Raw genomic sequence first — 23,436 nt, 5'->3', positions numbered from 1 at the left:
GAATTTCCAAGGCATTAGATATACCATGAAAAACAGTGAAGACAGTCATTATCTAGAGGAGGAAATATGGCACAACAGTCTTATTACCATACACTCAGTATCCCTCCAAAAGTTGAAAAGATGAAAAGAAACTGGAGCTGCAGGGATTTCTAGAAATGTAGTAGGTTAGACTGCCATCTTCCATATTCTTCATATGTGTGGACTATGGGGTAGAGTCAAAACATCCAAGCTCAGCTAAATTTAGCAAACAATTTAAAGTCACCCAAAAAACGTTTGGGAAAATGTCAGTGAGCGTGATTTCAGCAATCAGATTTGAGGAAATATCTGATTTAGGCTCATGATCAGGGTTAGGTGCTTCTACACCCTTTTACAAATACATTTCAGGTTGGGTTAGGTTTAGGCGTAGGGATCTTTATCATGTTCTTTGTATGTCAGGGAGAATGAGACGAGAGGCGTGCAGACCCATCTGCAAAGCTTTATTATAAAACATGGTCAAAGCACAGGCAAGGGTCAGACAGTGACACACAGGTATGTTGAGGGCAAGACAAAAGAGTAGTCCGGTAAACAGGCATGGGTCAAACAATGGCCAACGTATTCCAGAGGACTCTGTAAAGATGCTATTGCTAGGAGAGAGATAAACACAAACAATACTTAGCGTTTATTGGTGGTTTGAGGCTGATTTTCATAGTGTGTGTAATTGGCTGCATGTGAGAATGGAGTCAGTGAAATGGAACATGGGAAATGTATTCCAGTCTGGGTAATGTGAGAGTCATTGTAATAAAGACCATGGCCAGGCCATGCACAGGACTTGTGACAATATAAAGACTCTTAAAATGTGTCTCAGCATTCTTAAAGTTCTTAAAGCGAACTATAGATGACACAGGACCACCATTACACTGAGTTCAACATTAACTGCTGGATGAAGAATTGAACTAGGCATTGCAGTTAAAATTCTAAATATTGTAGAGTTTTCACTTGGCCTCTCCCAACAGGAACGAGTGCACAAAAGATGGTGAATTGAATCAAATTCAATGTGTTTTTCGCCAGCTGGCAACCCAGGGTGCCCAAGACATTTGGGTAAACTGCAGTGGGTGGGTTTCACAAACCAAAATGTATAGTTAATGTATAATAATTTTTATGCTTTAGTAGTGACAAAAACTTAAATACAGCTCCTTTAATACTAGGTGCATGTATTTCCATTCATATACTGCCTATCTCCAGCTAGATCCAGCGGTCCTTCTGAAATTTCCTTTCAATCTGCAGAGCAACTTAAAAATGCTGAATAAAAATGTTCAGTGAGAGTCCACTGCAGGCGTCCATGTTATTGACGACAAAATGATGCATATTAGATTGCCCCATCACTCCAGTGAGTAGCCCATTGTTTTTTGTGCAAAATAAAAGTCTTATCCTGAAATTGTGTCTCTTGCCGTAGGATCTTCACAGCCTTATACTGGGGCACTTTATCTTTATGATGAACTCTTTGGAAGAAACCACACTGTAAAAGAGAAAAAAACACAACAAGATAAAAATGTATATCTGGCACAATAAAAAAAGAAATCACCTTGAGTGTGTGTGTGTTTAATAACCCGGTTAAAATCATGTAAAAATGATTTGACCTGTTATTCTAAGGTTTAAACTTTCATTCCTTTGACATAATAATAATGTACTCCACTGGCAGGTGTTCATTCATTTACATCTCTTTTTTTTTTAGAGTGATAAAGTTATCACTCGACAACTGCTGCTTTTCAGATGTTGTTTTGATGCTTTTCTCACACGAACTAAAGTCTTACTCAGATCTAATATTTTGTAAAACATTTTTTAAATCTGTTCAGTCAAGCCATCATCCTTAACCTTCAATGAACTTCAGGCTTTCATGTTAAGAAGGGTATAATGTTTCTTTATGATGTATATGTTGAGAAGGAGCACTGCTTATTGCATTAACATTTGTTAGAGTTTTGACTTTCAGATGCAAAATGTGCTCAAATAGAATAAAACATGCAATGTGATTTGCTAAGGTTTACGACGGTCAACTTATTGATGTTTGTGTCATTCAATGTCATTTGCACTTGATTTTCAAAGAATCCACTTATTTGTGACTTTAGGCTAGTAATGGAAATGATCTGTATTCTTCAGTTTACTTATTTGCTCAACTTTTGACTATGGAAATTAATGTATTGCTTTTTCCGCCTTGATTCAATGATAGCACTGCCATCAAAAGTTATTTACAAATTCTAATTCTGTAAAGATGCGTGTTAAATTCATGTCCCAGCGGTGGTGCCCTGTCTCCATGATGCTTCACTAACAGAAACTCACACTCACGGATGTTAAGCTCTTGTTAGGCATGCTAATTATTATTCAAAAACTGGTTATCGTGCCATGACACTTGTAGTTAGGGAAGCCACCGCACAGCAGCACACTGTGTACCACATGAGGGATGTGCTGGATGAGGCTCTTAGTGAAGTTCAGTGGCCTGCTTTCTCTCCACATCGGATGGCTGCAGCTGTAGTTGAGCGCGGTAATACTCGGTTTCATAGTGAGGCTGCTTCTGTGTGCGCTTGAAAAAACCACACTGCTCCACCAGACGGGAATATATAACAGAAATATGCAAACAAATGTAGGTACAGACAGAAGAAACCAGGAGGAAGTATCAATGGCTGGTTAAAGACCATGCATTTATTTCATCACGCATCGACTGCTGGACTGCCCTCTTTATTGGTTTACCTGCCAGCTCCATCACCAAATTACAATATATTCATAATTCTGCTGCTAGAATACTCAGATAACCCCAGATGTGTAGAATCTTCATTGTCTCCCTGTTGCTCACTGTATTCAATTCTAAATTGTCCTGCTAGTTTTCACGTCCCTGCATGGCTTGGCTCCCCTGTGTCTTTGTTAGTTTGGCCCCTGTGTTAACTTCCTCTGACTCTGGTCTTCTTGGGACCGCTCTATTTAATGGGGGGCAGATCATTTAGTGTTATTGCGCCCAAACTCTGGAATTTACCTCCACTTCTGTTAATAATATCTCACCTGTTTTTTGAATGTTATTCCTCAGATTTTGACTCAATAACCTTGTTTAATCAACAATCCAATGTTTGTGTTCTGTTCTGCTCGACCCATTTTCTAATTGGTACCCCGCTCATATAATGTTTCTCTACTTTATCTACTTTGTGTTATTTCTTATTTCTATATATTATCTTTTCTTCTTATATTTCATTGTAAAGTGTCCTTGAGCACCGGAAAGGTGCTAATATATATAAAAAAACCCTATTATTATTATCATTAAAGACTTAGAAACTAAGGAAATATTATGATGTTGTATAGTTGGTGACCACTTTACGTAGTTTCAGACCCATTCATAAAAATTCTGACATCTTTTATAAGACCAGATTTGATATAAATGGCAGTCAATTACAACTTACAATGGTACTAAGGACGCTTGATGTCACTGTTTACATTAGATGAGCAAATGCCAGCCGTTCTCTCCTACTATCTAGTTGTACGGCCTGCTTTTATAATATATTCAGCTTGACAGCAATCATAAATCACCAAGGTGACGGTGAAGGTTGTGTGGTAATACCATGGTTTCAGTTCGACTGCAATAAAAACAGAAGCTTATTAAGTGGATGCAGGTGCACACTTACCTTCCACAGTAAACACACCAGCAGCGCCAGAACAATAATTCCAGCCAGAACAGCAATAAGAATGATCCACCATGGGATGCTGTGCTGATCCGACAGGCCGTGCTCTGGGTAAATCATCACTGACACACACACACACACACACACACACACACACTAATGAATACACTAACCTGAACATGCTCAGATGGGAGAGCGTGTGTTCTCTGACCTGTGTAGAAGCATCCTTCAGCACCAGATGTCTAATGTTGGATTTAATGGTGATGTTGGCTCTGACCAGCAGCTCCACAGCACTAACAGATGAAAACTCCTAATGGACAGAAAGTGAACACTGTACTGGTAGTTCTGCGTCTGCAATTCGACTCGGATGAGCTGATAAAACAATCCACAAATATCAGATGAACTTTCTATTAAAGCTTCATTAAAACTGCAGCAACCCAGTAAATGTTACATGCAGTACTGTGTTATATTACTCATGAAATACAATGATTGATGCTCACCAGGCTTAGAAATAGCTGTTTTCTATGTAAATATATGTTAAAATGTCATTTAATCCTGTGATAAAAGCAGACTTTTCAGCATACAAAATGTACAAACTCAGAATCATCTCTCAAATGTGTGTATGTTTGATTCATAAAAATAACGTATAAACAGAAAACGTGTGTACGCCTCTCTTAGATGTGAATATGAATGGTTTCAGCTCTTTGCCTTGTTTATTTCTAATAAAAAACAAAAGTCCCTGAATTTTCATATTGGAAATATTCTCAGACTTTTGATCAAGACACTTATTAACAAGAAAACAAAATCTCCTCCAGAAATGAGCATTCTAGTAAAATTCTAGTTCAAAATTAACAGAAATTCCAAAACACAGTTTTCTTGCCTGATGTTAACTCATATGTTAACTCACTTATCATTCTTGTAATCTACAGTAAATATTATCTCCTTTCAACATTTGTCCCACTGTTATTAAAAGGAAGCTTCACCTCAATGAAAGTGCTGTTCCACATGTGCGCTCGGATCCTGAAACGAGTCGAGCCGGAGAAGGTGAGCAGAGGACACTGGAAGAGCAGACAGCGTGCAGAGCCCAGTAAACAATCCTGAAAAACACGATCAGATCCATCACCCACAACCCCAGCTCATGAAATAATAATTCTGTCCAGCGTCCTGCTTCACACTCACCAGGGTGAGAGACTTTCTTCTCTCAGAGGCAGAAACAGCTGGAGTGATTTTTCCTGGGCTTCTGGGGAGCAGGTCTTCTGTCGTCTCCAGATGCGAGCGTGCCTTTCTGCTGCCCTTTTCATTGATAATTGTCTCACTCAGTACTTGCACTTATTAGTGGTCATCGGCGTGATTTGATGGGTGTCTGTGAGTACCTTGATGTTTTCTGCCTGTGGCGGCTGGTCAAGGCCCAGAGGGTTGAGCGCTGACCGAGGTTCACAGAGAGTGGGCGGCTGACCTTCCACCTGCAGAGCACTCGGATACAACAGCCACTTCCTATTGACCAGCTCATACGGCCACAGGATGTTCAGGGAGGCCGAGCCAAACGTTTGGAGAGACTGCCCAGTGTTAGACACCTGTCATCAAAAAAAACAATAATATCATAATGAGACATGACTCGTTTCTGTCCTGTTTCTTCCATTTCTACTCAACAGAAGGTAAAATCTCATATAGAAAACATACAGCAATCATTTCTCTCCCTTGTTTCTGAAGAGATTTCAACACTGTGTCAAAGTGTGATGAACATAAAGCCCTATTTGCCATTCGTCTGTAGTAATGGAGTTATGTAAATGTTATTTTTTACTCTTTGCATTGTTCAGCAAAGACCTTTTTTCTTCTTTTTTTAATTTAGTGCTCTTTATGAATCACTTAGGACGTGACTTTTATCCACATAAATAATGAAGTACTAGTACAAACAGTACTAGTTTGTTAGTTGTCTTATAATCCATTACAGTCTACAAAACAAAATGGCAGCAGCTGTGTTTGTGTGAAACAAGAGAGTGAGTCCACGATATAAGGATGATTAAGAATTAAGACATTTTACTAATTGTATTAAAGAGACATTGGTGTCTCGTGTGTGTGTGTGTGTGTGTGTGTGTGTGTGTATGAACATTCAGATGTAACCATGTAATTCAATTACATTTTTTTCTCAGTAACTGTAACTAATCACAATTACATTTATTTTGTAATTAAATGACATAATTCCATTACATGTAACTAGTCACTCCTCAAAACTGTGTAAGAATAACCCCATACACGAATCACCTTATAGCAGACCTATACAGGTGGAGCCATGTGTCACGTGATGAAGATCATTAGATGAGACGGAGTTAGACCCATCAGACTGTGAGTCTAGAGTTCTCTGCAAACATGAACTTACGATGAATTCGTAGTCCACTGGGCTGCCGATGTCCTGCAGTGAGGTCATGGCGCTCTCTCCCCTGACCGCTCCGCTGAAGAACAGCTGATGAGGGCGCACCAGTCTGACCGAGACACAATCAACACATTCAAACTACATGTTTTATTTTAATTCAAGATGAATTAACACATCTGTTGAAATGCACTGAAATGAGATTAACTGTAAACATCAGAAAACAAGACAGCTACCCGCTAAGCACCAGAGGAAGCTCGATGACCACCCGGGCATACGCTCTGACCGGAGCCAAAGCAGGCTGCTCACTGATCCTGTGGGTGATTCACACAGATTCATCTCACATCGCTGGGGTGATTTTGCTCAGAAAACAAACACTTTCAGGCAGAAAACAGAACTGAACTCACGTAGACAGCGTAAGATGAACGGACAGCGACGTTGTTTCTATAGTGAATGCAGACGTGCTCAAAACTAGATAAAATTTGACCTGATGTAGAGAATTAACGGTCAGTCTCGGTTTCATGAAGGTCAGAATAGTGTTAGTGGAGCTTTACCGTACCGTGGCTTCTCTTTTCAGAGGATTGCCCAGTTCACACAGCGCCTGAGAGCCGTTCTGATTGACCTCACACAACACCTTCAAGACAAGAACACACAGCACAGTCAGGACTCGCAAACGAGAATTACGATGGAGAAAGACACAAACAGACCTGCTGGCTCAAGAGTCCAGAGTATGAGAGCGTGTCGGGCAGAGACACCAGCAGCTGGGCGGCGTGGGCATCGTCTCCATCTTCCTGTGGGTTTTCCGGGTCAGACGGCATGTTAGACACCGTGACCTCCAGCACTACTGACCTCTGATCCGACAGAGAGAACACCGGCACATCAGACTCGTCTCTAAACGCAAGAGCACGTGGGAGAAATTGATATGATGAAGGCCAGTTATTAATACTAAACCCTCGTATAGGAAATACGTGAGGTACGAAGCATGTGTCTGTAGATGTGCTCTGCTCACTGTCAGATGTGTGGACCAGCTCTTACCGCGGCAGAGGAGTGAAGGCATTTGAGATCGGCGCTTTTGTGCCAAACTGATAGGAGAGTTGAAGGTTGCTCTGGCATATTTTATCTTCACCACACCCTTCTCTGACAAAATTAACCTGAGAAGTAGACAGACAGCTTACGCATTCATTCACTGTTGTCACAACGTTCTCATTCACCATTCCATGAAAGTTACCTAAAGGATAATGTAAAGACAGGTAGCCATTTTAACAAAATAAACCTGGCATGAAATGGATATCTGACTACTTACCAAATGAATACACAGGAATTCAATTTCATTTCTAAGTCTAATATTGCAGTAATGCAATGAAACTTTGAGATTTAGGTTTAGGGTCGTAACTGGAAGATCAATCCTTAATGTAAGTTATAAAATTAGCGAATACTTTGTGTGGACCACTTCATACTCATCATGTAGTCTATACCACAATATGACCATATGTGAGCTTACAGATATCCCCACAAATACAATGGGAAATATTAATATTAAGTGTGGACATGTGGAGCAGAAGTACATGTGTGGAATAAACTGTGAGCAAATACAAATTGTTCATCCTAATGCACTAAGTTTAAAAATAAAGCAGCCATAATCACGTCATTTTTTTTCAGTTAATTATTCAACCTTACACCGGGTTAAATGTACGATGTAGAGTTACTAAACAGAAAATCAAAGAGCAGTGCATGTTTTACCTCAGAGTAGAGTGTGTTTGAGGGACTGAGGCTCAGCACTGGGCTCAGCTGGTTGTGGTGTTTATGTCCCGTGTGTTGGTGATGTCTGCTTTTCCTTATAGTGTGTGTGATAGCCAGAGAGACGGGCCGCAGCTTGTCCCGAATGTTTTCCTAGTGAAGTGACAAAAGCAGAGTTCCTTATCATTTCATCTGATATTAATATGCCTCTCGTGTGCTCACTTGTGATCAGACATCACTGAGACCCTTCTCTCTTATCTCATCCTCTTTATAGCAGGTCTGAGGTGGGACGAAGCGCAGCTGCAATCATTTTAATACCATATTTTAGTATGATTGATTGCTCACAACATGTCCCATAATGATTACTGTAAATAGGCTTTGGTACTGTCCTGAAGGCATTCAGTACAGATACACACTTTGACTACAAATGCCTCATTGAGTGGTTTCAGTAGTCTGATCACAAAGTGTTGTTGACCCTCTTTCCACTTGCTTTCAGCGTTCACCAAAAATGATTAATAGTGGTGGAAAAAATCAATACTCCATTCACCCGCAGTTATAATTTTACCTGTACAACAAAAGTCACTGTTTGGCAGTCAGGATGTTTTTGTCCGCGTAGCTCTACTTCCACCGAATGAACATACTCCGGCTCTGATAAACTGCGGTCCAGGAAGTAAACTCTGTGAGGAAGACCCAACTTCCTGCGCTCTACGTCTGCCTCAAAATGCACACCAAGAGCTGATGTGGGAGAGCAACACAGAGCCATTCAAACACACACACACACACACACACACACATATATATGCTGTGATGGTAGATCTTACTGATATGCGGCGAGTAGGAGTCTGGATAAGCAGTGTACGTGTAGCAGGCCTTCACATCCACACTAGATGAAGAACACGCTCATTACAAGTGCTATCAAACAGCGTCGAAGATGTCATAGACACAGTATAAAGACACAATAAGACCTCTGTAGAAACATATTTACAAGTTCAGTACTTAGTGCAATCAAATAAAAAGTGACTTCTGACCAAACGCCATCTTGGCCCTGGCAGCTGTGCTGCGTCAGATCAATATACTGAGGCTCGATGGAAATGTCTCGTATCACGTGGACCACCGGACGTGACCTAATGGACAAGCAATCAAAGAGTCACAAAAGATCTTAAAACATATTGTAAAACATAAGTAATAATGACCGGAAAGCATCTATCTTTTTTTAAACATTCAGTTGATATCTTTGTTATGCTTTCAGTTCAAACGGGAAGTTCATATCTCACCTATAAAGCACAACCTGATCGCTGAGAGAGCCAATAGCTAGATCTGGATAAAAATTCCCATCGACATCTAGTCCTCCAGATATAGAATAGCCCAGCCGCTTGACTCCTGCATTAAGCCCATCCAGGACCTTGAGGTGAAGACAAAAAAAATTCAGAATGCTGTGATGCACTCCTGACCGAATGCCAATCAATCTGTTTACTTCATGTTCATGTTTCTGAAGGCTGTTAGAATGAATTAAGAATGAATCATTCACTAAATGAAACTGTTTGTCTGTCTCCGGTTTTCTGCTCTTAGCATCTGGAGTTTGTTCATATCTCACCTATAAAGCACAACCTGATCAGTGTTTAGTGCTTGTACAGCAGTATAATTCATCTATCATTAAAGAGAGCCAATGACATCTAGATCTTTGATCACAAAATTCCAGGGTTTAAAAAGTAAGTACATCTAGTTCCTCACGAATATTAACTGAGTTGGTAACTGAGTTACATCATTATAAAAGAAACTAATTACCAGGGAAAGTAACTGTTATGTTACTTAAAAAAAATCAAATGTCAAACTTGGATGCCCCCCAATATTAAAGGTTAAATTAATGAAATAGACAATAAATATAATAAATTATTATTATAAAACATTGTACATTCATCAACACAATTTATCTACTGACATATAGCAGCTGTCAGTCAAGAATTATAATATGATGTTATGATAATTTTGCATTATATGATGATAAATCAGAATGACCTAGTATGAATGTATATTTGTCGTATTGATTCAATTAGAGCTGCTGGTGGTGCTTGTATATCATTTAATGTTTCTATAAAAAAATACTTTAAATTCTACTTCTAGTAACAATATAAAACACACTAAGGATTAATGAGCTGCTGGGTTCATTAATCATGCAGTCTGTGTTCGCTCTAATTGATTTGCTGAAATCAAAACAGGAACAATAATAGGTGAGTGCCAGCCAATAAGATTCACTCATTAGTTCTGCCCACTACCAGAGAACCTGGAAGTTATTAAAAGCAGACAAATTTCAAAGAAACTCTGTTATTTTGACAGGAAAATACAACAGAGAATATGCATGTTATGAAAGACTATCATGGGGTCACGCCTGGGAAACCAATCACCTCTGAGCTTAGAAGAAAAGGGCAATGAAAACTGGCATGCCAATTTATAAGATGGTGGCGGGCAACCAATCAGGTAGTGCAGGATTGCGACAAGAGGGATGTAACGAGGGTTACACAAGTAACTGAGATGTTCCCTTTCAGTCAGTCAATATGATGTTACGTCATTTGACTGATGTCATGGGTTCACAATTGAAAAACGCCACAACCTCAACTGAACTGAACTGAATATATAACCTTCCCAGCGCCCTGGACAGAAGACTTGCAGGAACCTCCACTAGCGTCATTTGTTGGGGGTGAAGCACAATGACATAAATCATGTGAAATAGAAGTAATGAAGGGAACATGGAACAAAATGTGGAATACTGAGACATGAATGCCGGGTAAGAAGTAGGTGAAGGTAGCCCCCTTTGGGCGAAGCTCAGAGTACTCAGACTAGATTCAACTAGTCTGAACTTCGAGGCAGTTCTTCAAGGGGAACAACCGAAGAAAGAGCAAGGATCCAGGGGAATGGAGCTCCAAGCAGACACACCCCGGCCTCCCTCAATTACCTGATGTTATCCAATACATAGGAGCACACAGGATCTACATGAAGATCGTAAAATCTTGTAAAGGTATTGGGTATGACCCTGCCTGTAGCTCTACATACATCTGCTAGAGAGCGCCCAGAAGCAGGCAACACAACGAGTGGAAGGAGAACTCGCAGCTGAAAATCTCCTGCAGCTCGACATTACTTCTCTTTCTTCTTATCCACTGCTCCAGAAGCGTTTGACTCCGAACAGAAACCTCAGTGAGTGGTTTGTACGCCACCATCTTATATACCTGTATGTAAAGGGGAGTGGCTTGGCATGCAAATTCCACTGGCCAGTTTTCATTGGCCTTTTCTTCTAAGCTCAGAGGTGATTGTGTTCCCAGAAGGGACCTTGTGACGTCAGACAAATGACGTTACATCTTAGTGACTGACTGAAAGAGAACAGGTAATTAGGAAACACAATGTGACTAGACTTCCAAACTAGGAGCGGGAACTGGCTCTGTAAAGTTGCTATCACTGACAGAGAGATAAATGCAAACAATGATCTGAGAAAGATCTAAGTGTAATCAGTGAAATGTAGTCTGAGGTGACGTGTCTTGTAATGACAGGCATTCAGACAGAAGGCCACGGACAGGATTCAAGATCAAGGGCATAGAATCCAATCTTTTTTTTTCAAGTCAATATTCTGGTTCTTACCACTGAAAATAAGCCCCTCACTAACCTACAGTTGACAGCGTCGACTCTGCAGTTGGTCTGAAGTAAATTTAGGATTTATATATTTAGGTCAGTCACACAGGATCTCTCTGTGAGCACATGACTTTTTTTCTAATTCTGGTTTTGTTTGCACATGTAGACTTTTGTGCCACATATCAGTGTTCAGATGGCATATCAAGTTACCTGTTTTTACAAGCGGAAGTCCTCGTAGTCATGAACTTCTGTAGTGCTCAATGGAAACTACTACATATACACTAGTCAACATTTGAAGTGGATCGAAGCTTTTCAATAAAAACCTAAAATTAAAATACATGCTCATCTGTAGACAACTTTGCTGAACTTTTTTGATGTTGACTCCTATATTTTTTTTTCAGTCTTATAAAAAAATACAAATACTTAAAAAAATACATAAGCTAGAAATACTAATATTGTAGAAATTCTAATGAAAAATTAAAGCCAAGGTATGTAAGCAGTGTTATAGCTGTACATTAAAATTTAAAATAATAATAATAATAATAATAATAAGAATAAAATGTAAAATGTAATTCCTTTAATTTTATCTTAGTGTCTTTATGTGTTTTGGTTGCAATCCATCTCGCTGTGCTGAACTGAAAAACTGAACTGTCTGTGTGTGTGTGTGTGTGTGTGTGTGTGTGTGTGTGTGTGTGTAGAGAGAGAGAGAGAGGGAAAGGTTTACCTGAGAGGGTTTAGTATCAATGCCAGATGAAGAGCCACGATAAATAAAAACTTTCCCATCTCCATCAAATGGGGCTCCAACAGCAATGTCTAAAAAACAAAGTCAAATAAAATATCAAATTATTAAAGTTTAAAGTAAAATAAAAAATAAGACTACAGAAAATCACCTTTAAAGTTGTCCAAATGAAGTTTTTAGCAATGCATATTACTAATCAATATTTAAGTTTTGATATATTTATGGTATGAAATTTACAAAATATCTTCATGGATCATATTTTAACTTTTGTGATATTTACGATTTTTGTCATAAAAGAAATATCTTTGCCTATATAATCTATTGGTATAAATTAACCCATGGTCCAGGCTCACATATATTAAGTACAATACTTAATTATTTTGTTTGTTGATTGAATGAAAATGCCTTAAATGGGTAATGATGTAAGTGTTACATATGTAATGTTTTATAATCTAATGAGTGTAACCTTTGTATGACGTGATATAGTTAGAATTAGAATAACTCACTTCTGTCCTGTAACAGTAATATGATATTGGGTTAAATACATTTTTACAAAAAAGACAAAAACAAATCCAGTCAAATCGGAGAAACCGTGAAGCATATAAAACACTTGCATGTATGTGTGATTTGATTCTTACCCTCATAACCATCTCGGTCCAGATCTCCAGCACTACCGATGGTCATCCCAAACATAGAGTCGTATGTTCCGTTGAGCCGGATCGGCCGGGCCTTTTCCCAGTGGCTGGCTGGGTTCAGGTACACATACACAGCACCTCCAATCTCTGCCTTTCGGTCAAAGAAGTTTGGAGCTCCCACTACAAGATCTGTCCAGCTGCAGGTGAAATCATTCAGTTAGATATAAAGCAGAGTCAAGGCTGCACACAGGGATATATAAAGGTCTTACCCATCACTGTTCAGATCAGCTACGGTCAAAGAATAACCGAAGGAGGAGGCCAGTTCTTCGCCCCACAGAATATGTTCAGGCATCAGCCGGTAGACGTTGTCCTTCCGGAGCAGAACCACGGCTCCTGTGTGATTAGCTCGAGGAGCTCCAGCGACAAACGTCAGCTCAGACTTACTCATGAGACCTCTGGCTGAGTCCACAGAGAAACCTGCGAGGAGAAGACTTTCAGCCTGACTTCATATGATCTCGTCCAATTATCAGAGATAAGAGTTTATTAGGATCCCTTACCAAAACGTAATGTAAACCAAGTTTGTTTTATTAAGTATTTGTTTTATTAAGCAGTCCCAAGGAGTATTTCAATTGTATATCAATTGGTTTTTAGAATGATTATCGAAAATATAGATGGAGTCAATCAACAGCCCAAAGCTTGACAGTCATCATCTGTCATCATTTTATTCCATAACAAAAAAATGTTTTGATGCTGTTTTATATCTGACGATCATAATTGTTTGTAAATTAGCACAGAAGATGTGTACTAACACAGAATCTAGTAGCCCAGTGTATTTCAAATATACTTAGACTTAAATGTCACTTGTATATTTCTAAGAAGTAAAGAACGCCCTTTTCTGAGAAGTACATAAGAAGTAGACTAAAAGTAGACTTTCCTATTGTTAGTTTAAAATAAGCACACTTCTTCTTAATCTTTTGGTAAGGGATACCTAACAGTAGTCCATTCCAGCCAAAATAAAAACAAACTACTGAAATATAAATATGTCTACAAACCCAGGTAGCTGTTCTGAGCGATGTCCTCAAATGAGCTTTTAGATGGTTCCAGAGTTTTGTAGACCAGAGCATCCTCAACAGGACTGGCCATAAACAACAGCCCTGAGAGGAGTTTAGTTGAGAGAAGGATGATTTAGAGGGAAACAAAACCCACATCAATTAATCAAAGGCAAATCTCAGTACCTTTCCAGTTGTAGGTCCCCGGGGCCCCAAAGAGTATGTAGTTTTTGTCAGGTGTGAAACTAGCCGACAAGCCCTGCTGGCAGAACCCAAACTGCTCATGTCCTTGAGAACGACCTTCACAGAACTTCCACTCTCCCCCGTCCAGATCATCTCTCTCGGTCAGATCTTCACTCAGCACATAACAGCGTCCGATCGGGTCGCGGGTCTCAAACGACTGGTTGACGTGTTGTCTGAGCTCGTAAAGGTGAGCACATGTCTGCGTGAGGACATCAGCACAAACAGGATCATGCCACAGCAATCCAGTCCTCATCCTCCTTAATTCTGCTTTCAACTTCAGGACTGATAGCACACGTTGTTGGATGACTAAATCTATGTTCATTTCTTATCAGGGTGCTTTTTGAATGTGCACAGCACTCATGAGGGAGAATGCAGTGAGGGTCATTACGTCCACTGGGCTTCAGGGCTGGACCTGAGGGGTTAGGGTTAGGTTACCTGATTTCAAGTGTGCTCAGTGCTCATCATTTTGGGTGTTTCAGGGACACAAAGGATGCTTTTGATGCATCTTTTTAAAAAAAAAGATTCAAGGCTGCTTTCCAAGGATCCTTTATATTGAGGTGGCCTTTGACAGAGTGAGGAACGCAGCTTTACTAGGATTCTACACAAAAAACACTTGAACCAGCTCAAGATGTTCAGGAGGACTTGAGAATGACTATCATGAGGACCAAAGCAGGATTAGAGCCGAATGCCAGGGTTGACTAATTTAATCCTTCTGTTATTCACTGTATATCTGGGAAATCAGATCTTTCTGATCCCAGGAATAATATACTCACCACTACTTTTCCACCAATTCCTTGACTTTTGACTGTGACACCCAACCACTGGTTGTCTTTACTCTCTCGGTCCAGACTCACTTAAGAAAACGAGAAACATGTTTCTTTGAATGGATATAGTTTAGCAGATCAAACACTTTAGTTTAGTTAAAATGCTCTTAACAAGAATCACCATGTCCATCGATGTCCACCCGCTCACACTTGTCCGGTGTGACTGGGCAGCGATACAGCGCTCCTGGACGGCTGCTCCACAGAGAACCCACGCCCCGGGCCTGAGGCGCTCCCACCAGGATCCTGCAGAGGAAGACTGACTCTTTACCTACAACTAGCTGTTTCAAGAAAACTAAATTATAGCTGCATCCTTCTTATAATTCATTACATCGGTGGTCTGGTGGTCTGGTGGCATGGTGTCTCTAAGGAGGTTACCAACACCTGATCAAGCACATTCTCTGAGGGACCTAAATCCTTGAGTTTTTCTTCTTATTATTATTGTTATTCTTTCTTATGAACATTTCATAGAATGTTAAAAAGTAAATTAAATCATCATGCAATAATTTTCAATATTTAGAGGTTTTCATATACAGTATGTACGTTTATGTACACAAGCTGTTCTGTGAGCTGAGGTGAAGGTGGGCTGACATATAATGTAAAATCAAGTATAATAATAATATTAATAATAAAAACAATAACAAGTAATGCTAAACACACAACAACTTAGATAAAGGATAAAACTCTATGGCTCATCTGTGGAGCTAGCATAGACCTACAAGACCTACATCACTGAGAAAAGAAAAGTTAGTTGAATGCACCATCAAGCAGACAACAATATATTTTTTTTCTTTTTACCAGACCTGTGAAAAGTGACAGGCTGCAATCAAAGATTCAAGGTTTCTTTTTTTGTACTTATTTAGAAACATACACACACACACAAAAAAGAAAAAAATCCCATTCTCAGATGTCAAGAGAGCAATGACTGTGAAAGCAAACACTTTTTAAAGATCACAAAGAGCTAATTAACTAAGAGCTAATAAAATTTCAAGACCAGTTGTTTTCCCTTGTGATGAGTCTGTGGAGTTTAATAATACAGCTCACCATTTTCATCAGAATGTTTTCTGTGTTTTTTCAAAAAAATGTCTGACATTAATGCTTTTCAAGAAAAAAAGTGAGGGGTGTTGATATTTACGATGACTTGAAGAAGTTCTTCATAGACAGTAGTGTCACTTGAAAAGCTGGTACTGGTAACAGCTGCTGGAATCACTGTCCTGGGATACAGGCTATATAAAGAAGAGAACCAGATTCTACATCACCTTTCTCTATCACCAGTGCATTATACACTAACAGGTAATGTGCACCAAAGTGATCACTTCATAGAGTTATTAAAAGCACTAACAGTATCTGGTCTCTCAGCTGGATATGGAGACTTTGCTCCATGCTAACAGTCACTTTCTGAGCAGAAGAAGGATTTTGCTGTTCATCATGTTTGGGTGAAGTCAAAGTGAATCCACCTCCATCCTTCAGTACTGACTGACCACTGACTGGACCCTGCCTTCCTAACTCACATCACTGGGAAACTGAACATTTAAAGCAAAGGTAAGACGATCAGTGACACTCCAAAGCCAATTTCTCCACCCATTTACAGAGGGATGATATTGCACTACTTTCATGCTGTCGATGAACAACGCTTTTACATCTGAGGTCTTTCACAGAGCATTGTATGAGAATTCTTGAACAGGCTTTAACAAGAATTTAGCCAGTTTTAGCCTCCCTGCACTGGCTGCCTGTTAATCTCCGAATTGATTATAAAGTACTGTTACTGACCTACAAGGCTCTAAATGGTTTAGCCCCCATTTATCTGACCAGCCTTCTGTCTCGCTACAACCCGTCACGCTCTTTAAGATCTCAAAACTCAGGGCTCCTGGTAGTTCCTCGTATAGCAAAGTCTACTAAAGGTGGTCGAGCGTTTTCACATTTGGCACCTAAACTCTGGAATAACCTTCCTGCTAATGTTCGGGGATCAGACACACTCTATCAGTTTAAATCTAGGCTAAAGACATATCTTTTTAGCAAAGCATACTCGTAAAGATTAACATAAACCTATGCTACAGTACATCGTGATTCCCAATAGTATGAATGGCCGCTACTCTAATTATCCTTTTGTCTCCACCTCGGGATGTACATCTAGTTACCGAGCCTCTCCAGTGGACCCAGTGAGGAGATGACCTTCCTGCGATGACGTCGAGGAAAACTCAACCTTCTGTCTGGACTAATTCTATCTTGAACTTTCTGCATTGTAATTCATCCTGCTGTTTTGTAACGCATCCTGTTGTGTGGTGACTTGCTTATGTCTGTTGAATGATTTGCTTTTGTTATGTAACAATTTGCTTTTGTGAAGCTGCTTTGGAACAATAGCCATTGTAAAAAGCGCTATACAAATAAACTTGAATTGAATTGAATTGAATTCATCAATGGTACATCTATGATCTATATTCACCATCTATGTTATTTATATGTTTCTGAGAAACTAAGAGATGCGTTTAACCTGTAGTCTACTGCGGCTGAGATGGAGATTTCCACCCTGCAAAGTGACATGAACCTCAAAAGCCAGACTTCTGGAAACTGTTGAAACCTGAGTGTAAAAGTATTTAAAAGATTGGTAACACTTTATTATAGTCTCTTATTGACAGGAAAGTTCATAGTGTTTCCTATTCTAAAGTGTTACCAAACATTTTACTTTTAAAATTAAAATGCAGGGATTGTGGTGTGGTGTGTGCATTTATACTGTGAGTAATGCTGAGAATTCAGGAGATTGAGAACGTGGTGGTTGTCTGGAGAGAGAGCCTGGCTGATCTGTTCCAGTAATAACATCACTAAAGTACAAATAATTTAACATGCAATATCAATTGCATGAAATTCTAACATAAATGTTAACATTCTCATCACTGATTTTTATTTGCACTCAAATCTTGCATTCAGCCAAAATATTACACAGCTCTATTGAAACTTATAATATACTAAAAACCAAAAATGCAACTTTGCTACTTCAATACTTCCTTTTTCCATGATCATGTAACAATAGCCAGAGATACTGTTAAATATTTTCATCATTAAGAGTATTTGGCATTTCCCATTAATGTAGGCCTGTTACCTTCTGGCTGTTTTTATTAGGTTACTTAATTAATATTAGTACAAATAATTAACTCAGCAATAATTTCATAATGCTTAAAAGCACAAAACTGATTAGGGGTTCAAAGGCTTTTTCAAAACACTCAAAGCTTTGAATCTTTTCCTAAAACAATCAGAGGAAAGTCTCAAAGGTTTCATTTGCCCGTCACTACCATACATTAACTCAAAAACAGGGGTCCAACAGCACAAAAACCTAGTTCCTTTGCTACAGTAAGGATGGACAAAAAAGACTAAACAGAACTGGCTTTAAACACTAGAGAAACAATCAGGGAGAACTTAAACAGGTGGACAGACAAAGGTGAAAACTAATAAACTAATAATCACTCAATGAGGACAGGAACAGGAAGAACCAAATAATGACATAAAAACCAAACACAAAGTCTGTGACAAGAAACAGAAAACCAGGACAACACAACAAGAAACGACCAAGAACTGAAAGAAACACAGGGCTTTAGTAGACAGACTAAACTAATTAGCTATAAACCTTCAACAGGTGTGAAAATTAATCAAACAATGATAAGCCAGGATAAGTAACAGAAACTCATGAAACTGAACCTGAACATCGGACAAGATTTGGATTGCTTTCATAAAGTGCTGTGGTTTTCCTGAGACTGTTTCTACATAAGATTCTACTTTATACTGTACAGTGCTTTGATGCAACCTGTGTTGTTAAAAGCGCTATATAAATAAAAATGATTGATTGATAAGATTCAAAGCTCTGAATGTTTCAAAAAGAATGAAGATGCTCCACATCCACCACATCTTCTATAGATTGGTTAATTACTGCACAAAAAAAACAGTTTGTGCTCACTGATATTCTGTCTATAATTATTTTTCTTATTAAACTGTGCAACTTAATACCAGTACGACTACCAATACAATCTTATATTTAATTTTTCACAAATAATTTGAATTCTTCATGTTACTTGTATGACTGGGTATCTAAAATGTCACCTAAAAAGTCCAAGTTAAAACTTATCTGACCTTATCTTATTGAACATTCTGACACGTGACTGAACAGAACGCACCAGGCGACGAGATACACAGCAGACTGTTGTCTCTCAATAGATGGATGTCTAAGAGGTGCCTGCAGAAAAACTTTTTTTTATAAATGATTTGATCAAAGATCATAATCTATGTTTGCTTCATTTGTCTTAAATGTTGATTTTAATATCTGTGTTGATAATAAAAAATATGCATTAAGATCAGCATTCTTAGACCATACCTAACAACGTGTCCCTTTTACTTCTAATGATGCTTTGAAGCGATGCTTGAGTGATGAAGTACATTCCTGTGTACAAACTAGTTTTCTTCTGATTTCCTTGTTTTCGTTTCAGACTGATCTCTTTGGTTTCTCTTTGTATTTCTCAGACTGCTTATCTGCTCTAATCCTTGACCCTTCTCCCTTTCCGATTGGAGTGTGACGCTTGTCTTTTGTGTTTTGCTTTATTTAAGTTTTTGTCTGATTGACTGCTTGAATCACACTTGAAATGAATGAGTGTTCACCCGTGATCTGATCAAACGAATCATCAGTCAGTCAAGACACGGCTCGTTCACATGATGATCACAATACCTCTGGACCAGGATAACATTCACTTGTATGTGGACAACATCCAGATACAGGTCACATGTTAATCTGAGCACATCTGGACATCTGATTTTCTCTTGCTTTGGTTATCACTTGCACTTTCCTCCTAATGGTCACTCATGTTTCTGACCTGTTGCTAAAGCTCTCGTCTTGATGGTCATTTTGAGTTTTCTGCTCAGAGGACTCTCCTCTCTGGTTCTCAACCCCTCGTGTTCTTCACAAGAAATTACATGCAGAGGTTTTGAATTAAACTATTATATTCAGACATTTATACTTTTGAAACTGACACACACACACACACACACACACACACAGTTTCAATATCATAAGCTCACCAGGCTGTTAAAACACAATGAGATTTACCAGAGTTATCAAGGTTCATGGGAGTTTTGCAAGAACCACAAACGTTCAAGCGTTGCATATATCGCATACCCTTTTTTGAGCCCCTGTCAGTATTTAACAAGCTTTGTATTATAGAGTGGGAAAGAAAGCTGAAGATCTCTGAAGACAGAATGTGTCTTGCCCTCGGTGTTGTGTTGTGGCGCCTGGATGTGGAACAAGTGCTCCAAAAACTCTGGGAACTCATTAGCATGAGAAAGACTCTGTGTGAAAGGCATCTAAATGCAGCACAATGAGCCGATCCTCCCCTTCTGCTCTAGTTCAATATTTCTTTCAGCTGTACATTTACTGCTCCACATTTTTGCATTCCTTTAGTAAAGGACGTGCTCAGTATGGATGGGAAATTACACACACACACACACACACACACACACACACACACAGAGACACAGAGAGACACACACACACACACACAGACACACAGACACACACACACACACACACACACACACACACACACACACACACACACACACACACACACACACACACACACACACACACACACACACACAGCTTTCCTGAGTTGTTTTGTACAGCTCATGAAGATCTGCAGCAGTAGTTGGGTGATGCTTGAGTTCAGTCACATCAGTTACGAGCAGTTTATTCAGGTCCATCTCAACAGAATGAAGACAATGCCTGACAATAAACTACAGTGGGCTGGAATTCTGCATGGAATTGATGTGATACGTGATTTTCAACTTGAGCCATTGTTTGAGAACCTGTCCCAAGATTTTATTTTGATCATCTGAAAACCTGTACAACCTGTATAAAAAAAAACACATTGTGCATACCAAATTAACTATTTTGTTCCCTCCGTTTGCTAAATGTGTAAATGGTTTCTGCGTCTGTTTTTTCAGTGTAATGATGAAGCTGAATCTAAATGAACACACAGTCATCTCGCCCGTGCTGGAGGTCGGGTCACTTCTCTTTTAGCAGCGGTCTATAACGGGCAGCAGTTCTCATCTGAGTATAAATAGAGCACAAACACAGTAACAGCAGGCCGGACGACACCACATGACTTCCTTATAGAAGACCAATCAATTGTGTCCAAAAGAGTATTTACTGCCTGTACACGGAGACGAGTGTGTGTGTGTGTGTGTGTGAGTGTGTGTGTGTGTGTGTGTGTGTGTGTGTGTGTGAGTGTGTGTGTCTGTGTGTGTCTGTGTGTGTGTGTGTGTGTGTGTGTGTGTGTGTGTGTGTGTGTGTGTGTGTGTGTGTGTGTGTGTGTGTGTGTGTGTGTGTGTGTGTGTGTGTGTGTGTGTGTGTGTGTGTGTGTGTGTGTGTGTGGTTAAGTGTCAACAGTCATATATTTGGGAATTCCCTGTATCACATCACATGAAAATCTTAGACCATTACATTTAGTAATTCAAAACGTCTATAAAGAGGGAGAAAAGCACCAGAAGCCAGTGTGTCATGGAGATCATTTCTGTCTGGCTGCACTTCTGAAGCTTTCCCTCAAGGGTCAATAAACAATATATATAATAAACCACCTGAAAAATACACAAAGAAATCCTATAAGGTAATGATACATAAAGTAATGAAAACAGGACCATACATGTAAGAGTAATGCAGTATTTGTAACTTGACTATGAGAACAGAAAGATAAGTCACCGAACGAAACCCGTGTCAGACTTAGAATGAATCTTTTCTACATGCTTTGGGCTTAAAGCCAGCCTTCAAGCGTCAGGCATTAAACCTTTAATGTGACGGCTTTTAACAGCTTCTCGCTAAAAAAGTGTCTTGTAACCGTATAGCTCGCTCCTTTTAGACGCTGGAGACAGACAGACTCCAGTGAGAGTCAGGACACTAGTAAACATACAGGTCTCATGACACCATGAAGAGAAGAGAGAGAAAAAACACATCACTGACACCGAGATACCACACGTCCAGAAGCGATGAGAACAATCAGATCAGATCACAGCTGTCTGAAAACAATTCTAACATCTAAAGGTGGAGCGTGTGCCGGCTGAAATCAGACAGAGGTGCTGCACAGATGCCTGTACTAGTGAATATTTACAAAAAATGCTTTGCTACTTTCTATTATAATCACTTACAATCACCTGAGTGCTTTAGCTGGCTATTATGGCTATTAGTGTATGGTGTTTTGTTTTTCCTGAGAGGATGATCATGAATAAAGCAATAAATCACAGTTAATCGTTTGACAGCACAAATAATATATATATATATATATATATATATATACCTAATATGAATACTAATATATATAGCTAGTATTCACTACTATGAATACTGTCTTTTAAGCTCTCTCTAGCATCTGAACACTTGAAAAGAAGAGTACTTAGTGCTAAAGGATTCATTGCATTATCACCCTTATATGAGCACTAATAACAGTGATGCTGGCCACCAAGAATAGCTGATAATAAGCAGTGAGCTCAGAGCAATGACTCTAACTCTTCTCAGGAGTCTCTGCTCGACTATATCTGCTGTGTCACTGACTCAACATCATTCTGAGCATGTCTGACAAACACACAGAGAGAAATACGATTCCTCGTGTCATCTAAGCACCGAAACACAGATGAACAGAGCTGCTGTGTTCTTCTTCTTCAGGTCACACTCATCCTCACTCACCAGCTGTGGGCTTCAGGTGTGAGCTGCTGGTGTAAAGCCAAAGAGAAGCCGAAGAAACTCCCCTCCTCTCCCTCCTTGACGAGGATGGTTGTTGTGTCCAGGTTAAACGCTGAGATCCGGGAGCAGAGAGCGAGCAGCAGGCAGCACAGTCCAGCCGAGCGCCACAGAGACATGACAGAGTTCAGCGGCTCCGATAAACACCACGGTCCTGATCAGGAGCACAAGACACTAGAAGCTCCTCAGAAGTGATCGTGTCTGAGCTGGGATCCGGGCAGGAGTCAGAGAGCCAAAGAAAGACTGCACAAGTGCACGGCTGCCCCTCCTCACACACACACACACACACACACACACACACACACAGCCGTGAATAGACCACCCACACCCCCCTCAGCTGACATCATCACTCAGCGCTCCGTGGCACATCGATCAGGAACACTGGATGTGACTAATCTCTGAGATTTGTAGATTATTGAGTCTTTCAAACAGACACAGGATGTCCTGAGAGTTATTCAGTTGAACTGTGGAGGTTTATAGATAGATGCTTCTTACTTTACTTTACTTATTAACCTAACCTCAGTCTCATGACACCAAAGTGTTTGTAAGTTCAAAGTTATCCAGTTAATTTACAAAATCATAATATTAAGGTTGACTATATATGAAAACACAACATACAGTGATAATAAACTTGGAAGAATGAAAGATGAAAGACTGATGATCTCATTATAACAGGATTTGTGATTTGTTAATCATATTAATGCATATTCACGGTTTGACCTGTTCCTCATACAAAGCAATGAAACTCCTCTAGACTTCTCTGAAAACACATTGTACGGTATCTTATGGTGTCCTTTTGTCACTTCTGAAAGCATCCACC

General features: G+C 39.5%; 1 protein-coding gene across 1 annotated transcript; it reads right to left on the bottom strand.

The window, feature by feature from the left end:
* Positions 1-459: 459 nt before the first annotated feature.
* itga7 (integrin, alpha 7) lies at positions 460-22,892 on the bottom strand. The gene is made up of 25 exons (XM_043230289.1): positions 22,563-22,892; positions 14,973-15,094; positions 14,801-14,880; positions 13,971-14,226; positions 13,788-13,889; positions 13,005-13,212; positions 12,739-12,932; positions 12,086-12,174; positions 9,018-9,145; positions 8,772-8,867; positions 8,565-8,626; positions 8,309-8,478; positions 7,747-7,896; positions 7,042-7,157; positions 6,714-6,897; positions 6,566-6,640; positions 6,414-6,493; positions 6,243-6,320; positions 6,016-6,118; positions 5,012-5,212; positions 4,818-4,931; positions 4,622-4,735; positions 3,850-3,948; positions 3,642-3,767; positions 460-1,495 (listed from the first exon to the last, which is right to left on the bottom strand). The coding sequence occupies exons 1-25, from the start codon at positions 22,733-22,735 to the stop codon at positions 1,346-1,348; spliced, it is 3,270 nt and encodes a 1,089-aa protein (XP_043086224.1). The 5' UTR covers positions 22,736-22,892; the 3' UTR covers positions 460-1,345.
* Between the last annotated feature and the right edge of the window lie 544 nt (positions 22,893-23,436).

The sequence above is a fragment of the Puntigrus tetrazona genome, unplaced genomic scaffold (genome assembly GCF_018831695.1).
Source record: "Puntigrus tetrazona isolate hp1 unplaced genomic scaffold, ASM1883169v1 S000000148, whole genome shotgun sequence".
Classification (NCBI taxonomy): domain Eukaryota; kingdom Metazoa; phylum Chordata; class Actinopteri; order Cypriniformes; family Cyprinidae; genus Puntigrus; species Puntigrus tetrazona.
This window is presented reverse-complemented; position numbering and strand designations above follow the sequence as displayed.